At 43.7% G+C, this 6,010-nt stretch overlaps 1 protein-coding gene across 1 annotated transcript in view; it reads left to right on the forward strand.

The window, feature by feature from the left end:
* The window catches only part of CASP10 (caspase 10), a 24,109-nt gene extending 19,999 nt beyond the window's left edge, over positions 1 to 4,110 (forward strand). Inside the window, exons 6-7 of the mRNA XM_007469213.1 lie at positions 851 to 1,343; positions 3,957 to 4,110. Coding sequence (XP_007469275.1) covers positions 851 to 1,343; positions 3,957 to 4,110 — 647 coding nt within the window. The remainder of the gene's footprint in view (positions 1 to 850; positions 1,344 to 3,956) is intronic.
* The last annotated feature ends 1,900 nt before the right edge of the window (positions 4,111 to 6,010 follow it).

A 6,010-nucleotide genomic window follows, 5' to 3' on the forward strand; every position in this document is an offset into this window, starting at 1 on the left:
CCCGCGTCCCCTGCATCGGCAGGCGGACTCTCAACCACTGCGCCACCAGGGAAGCCCTCTTTCTGTAGTTTTTATCTTCCATGTAAATATAAGGATGATATCAGAAATGTTTCTAAGCTTCCTGTATATTCCTGGTGTCTTAGTCCATCCGATGGCGTCTAATACCATTAGATGCCTTTTAAACAGCAAACATTTATTTCTCACAGTTCTGGAGACTGGGAAGTCCAAGATCAAGGCTCTGGCATTTCGGTATCTGGTGAGAGCCCACTTCCCAGGTGGCCGTCTTCTCTCTGTAACCTTACTCAGCGGCCAGGGCAAGATTGCTCTTTGGGCTCTTCTTAATGGGCTCCACCCTGATGACCTAAGCACCTCCCAAAGGCTCCACTTCCTAATACACTCACCTTGGGGGTTGAGGGGGAACACAGACTTTCAGACCATAGCTCCTGGGGTCACCGACCTGCTTAAAGAGTGACCAGAGTCCCTGACCATTTACGGCTCTGGTTGGGAGAGAGCACCTGGGTCAGATGAGACAACCTGGGATAGAGTTGTGCCTCTACCACTAACCAGGTTTGTGATCATGTGGGAGATTCATGGGGCCTCAGCTTCCTCATCTGTGAAATAGGATAAAATTCTGGCCTCTGCTGGCTCACAGGATCATTGTGATAGCACTGTGGCTACTATAAAAAGGCAGGTTAATTGTAAAATTTTATTGTTATGAAAGTAGAAGAAACATCCAAAGCTTCAGCTTATATGCTATGCAGATTCTTATAACTACTAGCATTGTTTCACCCCTTCATTTTGTTTTATTTCCCTCCATTTCACTATTTCCCCTTTCTCTCCTTTTTCACAGAGTGCCTGAAGCGCGTGTTTCAGTGGCTTGGGTTCAGCGTGCATATTTTTGTCAATGTGACTAAAGGCCGACTAGAGGAGGTTCTGCAGTATTTTCAGACTCATCCAGGCCATGCTGATGGAGACTGCTTTGTGTTCTGTGTTCTGACCCATGGGAAATTTGGAGCTGTCTACTCTTCTGATGGGAACCTCATTCCCATCCGGCAGATCATGTCTCACTTCACAGCTCAGCAGTGTCCTGCTCTGGCTCACAAACCCAAACTCTTTTTCATCCAGGCCTGTCAAGGTGAAGAAATACAACCTTCCGTATCCATTGAAGCAGATGCAGTAAATCCTGAGCACGTGCCCCCTTCCCTTCAAGACAGTGTTCCCGTTGAGGCGGATTTCCTTCTTGGCCTGGCCACTGTCCCTGGCTACGTGTCCTTTCGGCACGTGGAGGAAGGTAGCTGGTATATCCAATCTCTGTATAATCAACTGAAGGACTTGGTCCCAAGGTGAGAGTTTTGAGTTGTTCCATTCACCTACTTGTTCATTCATTCATCTATCCACCTACCTGTTCATCCATCTATCCACCCACCCATGCATCCATCCATGCATCCATTCATCCATCCATCCACCCATCCAACACACCTGTATTGAGCACTGGCACGTAACTGGAAAGGAAGATACAGAATTTTAAAAAAGACACAGTCCCTGTCCTCAAGTTGCTCACAATCTGGAAAGACAGACAAGTATATGGGGAAGATCATTCCCTATGGTAAATATACATTGTAAAGCATAGGTGTTATGGGAACATATAGAAATAACACCTCACCCAGATTTGGAGGATCAGGGGAAGCGTCTAGAGATGCCAAATAGATGTTAGGTAAATAATCAGGGTGAAAGACATTCTGGGGAGAGGGAACAGCATCAGTATAGGCAGGGAGGCCTTTTATTTGTTCCTTCATTTATTTATTATCAATCACTTATATTTACTGAATGCCCGTGTGCTGCCTTTGGCATTATAATACCCTTGGTTTCCTGCCACTGCTCTGACAACTTTCCTTCTGTCTCTGTCACATGCTCTTTACCTGGCACAATGGAAATGGGCATTCACCAAGGTTCTGCCCCAGCCCCTCTTCTTTGCTGTCTCTCTATAGCCCCTTTTGGCAGCTTTACCTATACCTGGCGGCCACTGGCAACTCCATGAAAACATCTCTCAAATTGCCATCTCTGAGTTTCTGAAAGGCAGAGATGTTTCATTTAACCTTATATCCTTAGCACCCGACACAGTACCTGATACATTGTTGAGGCTGATAAGTATTTGCTGGACCAGTGAGTGCCGGGTTGAGTCAACCTCATTCTTCGGGTCAGTCCCGTGCATTTCTCACAGCCTGCCAGACATCCCACGCCTCTGTTGCCTTTGGGCCTCACCCTCAGTATGCACAGTCCTGAATTCATCTTCTTAGCCCTCTCCAGGGGTTCCTACTCCTGAATCCCCATTGCTAGGAGTGGTTTCAATTCTGGGAATTCAGGATTGGAAACCAGGATGGGAGCCTTGAGTCACCTTGGCTTTTCCTTCTTTACCAACCTCTCCATCAAAGACCAATTCCTATGGCTCCAGGGAAAATGCACTATTTATCCAGGGCCTGCTATGTGCCTACTGTGCTGGGGACTGAGCTGGGGGTTCGGGGTATCGTTGAGAACAAGAGAGACAAAATTTCTTCTCCATGGGACTTACCGCTCAGTGACAGGAAGACAGATAATAAAAATGTAAGTAAATGAATATATGAATTAGTGAGATAATTTTGGGAAGTAATACCTGCTATGAAAAGCAAAACAGGAAAATGATACAGAGTGTGGAGCAGGGAGCTACTTGAGAAGGCTTCCTGGTAGAGGTGATATTTCAAGTAAGACTGAATGATGGATGAGTCAGCCACAGGGAGATCTGGGGACAGAGAGAACAGCTCGTGTGATGCAGGATGCAGGTGCTGAGAACCAGTCATGAAGGCATGATTCAAACTTGAGTTCTGTCTCCAGAGCCTATGCTTTGCTTCCAGTGATATGTATTGCCCACCCCCAGAACATTCTGGTAAATGCCCACAAGCCCTGGATCAAATGCTGCCTCCTCTATGGAGTCTTCTCTTCTTCTCTCAGCCAGAGGCACTGTCTTCTCCTCAGAATTTGCAGGGGAACTTTGACCTACTTTTCATGCGGTGTTGATCACATTCTGCCTTGTATTATGGAGTTTGTCTCTATGCTATCCTTGGTACATGTTTCATGTCTGTATTCTAAGTGTTTAAGTTCAGGAATTGTGTCATGTTTGCCCTTTATCCCTCCCAAAACCTAGAATAGAGAGGGTATTATTAATAGTAGGCTCGGGCTTCCCTGGTGGCGCAGTGGTTGAGAGTCCGCCTGCCGATGCAGGGGACACGGGTTCGTGCCCCGGTCCGGGAAGATCCCACATGCCGCAGAGTGGCTGGGCCCGTGAGCCATGGCCGCTGGGCCTGTGCATCTGGAGCCTGTGCTCCGGCAAAAGGAGAGGCCACAACAGTGAGAGGCCCGTGTACCGCAAAAAAAAAAAAAAAAAAAAAAAAAAAAAAAAAAAAAAAGTTTGAAAAGACTGAAGAAGAGTTAGAGCCAGAGTCAGCTGTGGCAAGGATGTTGTAATTATTAGGCTGGGAATTTAAAACAACTATGATTAAAAAGGCAAAGCCAAAAAAAAAAAAAAAAAAAAAATAGTAGGCGCTCTCTCTATATATTTCTATCACCTCCTATTCTATCTATCTCTGTCTATCTATCTACCTACCTACCTACCAGCTTGAAGGAAGAACACAGAAAAATAATTATATGCAAAATGTCTTTGTGGACTAAGTGCATTAAAATGCAAGGTGTGATTATTATTATGATGTTCTTAAATACTGACTGTAGAATTGAAAAATTTTATATAATTTAACATTTCTTTTTTAATTTCAGAAAAAAATGTTTCTTTATATTTGGCAAAATTCCAGTTAGAATCTTGGCATGCTAGACTGGGAAGAAGCCATGTATTTTAAAATCTGTTTTCTAAGACCTGGTATGTGATTTCTATCTCCTGGTTGAAAATATATTTTCTTTTCTGCCTGCAGACAGGAAGATATCTTATCCATTCTCACTGCTGTCAACGATGATGTGAGTCGACAAGCGGACAAACACGGAACCAAAAAACAGATGCCTCAGCCTGCTTTCACACTACGTAAAAAAGTAGTATTCCCTGTGCCACAGGAAGAACTTTTACTATAGTAGAAAGTTTTGATCAGCGCTTAAACTTGAAAGGACCCTTTGGGCATCGCTTCCAACCTCCCACCTGTCATAGAAATCAGTGACAGGTAGTGAGCTGGCCTCCACCTGTCTTATCTAGTAGAAGAATATGCCCTATTTTCTGACACAACAAAATCTGTTTGTTTTTTTTTTGGATAAGTCTAAATGGTAGAAAACTTTCTTTGTTGAAGCCTTGGACTGTAGTCTTGAATTTATTTGTGCACCCCGAGAAAAAAGTGATTAGCTTTGGTTTGTGCATCTGTGAAGTAAAAGGTGGGACCTGGTGTATTTTAAGGTTCCTTTTAGCTCAGAACCACTGTTCGTGGCCTTGACTGAGCTTAGATTTCCCTTCTGTATATGCTCACCCCTTGTTATAATTCTGTGTCCCCTCTGCATGGCCTTGTTTTGGACACTGGATAATGATGAGATCATGGTTCAATGACCCTCTCCTTGTTCTCCCCTAAAATTTGATCTATGCCACACCCATTTCCTGCCTTAGTGTAAGGAAGGTGTTTCTGCAGGCAATGTTTCTCTTGGGCCGGGAACAGGTTTGGCTCTAGGAAGATGACAGCTCAGCGTGAAGACAGACACATCCAGCTGCTCTGGGAGCACAAACTTTACAACCTTGTATTAAATTCCATGTTGGTCAGGACCTTTCAGACTTCGCTCACAGAACACCCACCTCACACCAACTAAAGCAAAAAAGAAAATTGGTTGCTTCTTTCACCTGAAAACACATGAACGCGGAGAGTAGCTTTAGGTGAGGCTTGAATCAGGACTAAATCTGCACACAGCATCTCTCTCGGTCAGAGTCCTCAGGGTTGGCAGCTGACTGTAGTCAATAGCCCCTGCCTTAGCTCTAACACGCTCTGCTCCTCTGACCCAAAGTGACGAAGAGAGAGGTGGCCTCAGGGACTGAAGATTTTCACAGGGCTTGTTGCTCTCTCTGGCCAGGCAGTGTCTGGCTATGCCTTCTTAGAGGGGGAGGCTCTGTATGGAAGCCTTGATACTTTAAAAATTAAGGTTGTCAACATTCCTATGTAGTGAGCTTTTTTTTTTTAATTTCAAGAGGAATTTTTAATTCTTGGAAGGAATTAAATGTTAGTTCCTGGAAGGAGGGAGATCGAAAGTCCTGTGGTTAATGACTTCATTTATAGATGAAGAAACTAAAGCCCAAGGAGACAGAGTGATTTGCTACAACGTCCAGCCAGCTATCGTTTACAGGATTTTACTTCCCACTTAACTGATCTGGAATGTCATGGGTCATAACAGGACTTTATAAACATTTCTTGGATATGTAGGTGCTCATGAAAGATGTCAGGGAATGAAGAAAAAATAACTCAGTGATGCTTGATTTTATAATTATTTTTATGAAAGTCAGATTAATGTCTGGCAAATTTGCAATGAGAAATATTCATAAGAACCTTGTTATAATGTAGCTAGTAATCACATGGATTTGAATGTAGGCTGACCAAGGAAACAAATCTCATATATGTCAGGATGATCTTCCAAAATCATTGTTCATACAAGTCAAAGCTAACAGCTGGTGGGTACCGTCTTTGTCCCATTGGATATACACAGCTTTTGGCCATTGAACAGTCCTTTGCTAGTTGAAGGATGATTTGGTACAAAGGAAAGAGCAAAGAGTCTGGAGAGAGAAGCCTTGGGTTTCTGTTGTATGCTGTGATTTCCTTGCTCTGAGACACTAAGTCAAGCTAGTTTTTTGAGCCTTATCTATATAGCAGAGAAGTATTATCTGTTGGGAGGATTAAGGTTTAAATCTAATTGTGGCGTGGTGCCTATAAGGCCCATGGTAGCAGCATTCTGGTAGTAACCTTAATGGAAATAGCAGAGTTTGAGTTCCTTTGTATCTAATTCCTGC

This window comes from Lipotes vexillifer, unplaced genomic scaffold, assembly GCF_000442215.2.
Source record: "Lipotes vexillifer unplaced genomic scaffold, Lipotes_vexillifer_v1.1 scaffold648, whole genome shotgun sequence".
In the NCBI taxonomy this organism is placed as follows: Eukaryota; Metazoa; Chordata; class Mammalia; order Artiodactyla; family Lipotidae; genus Lipotes; species Lipotes vexillifer.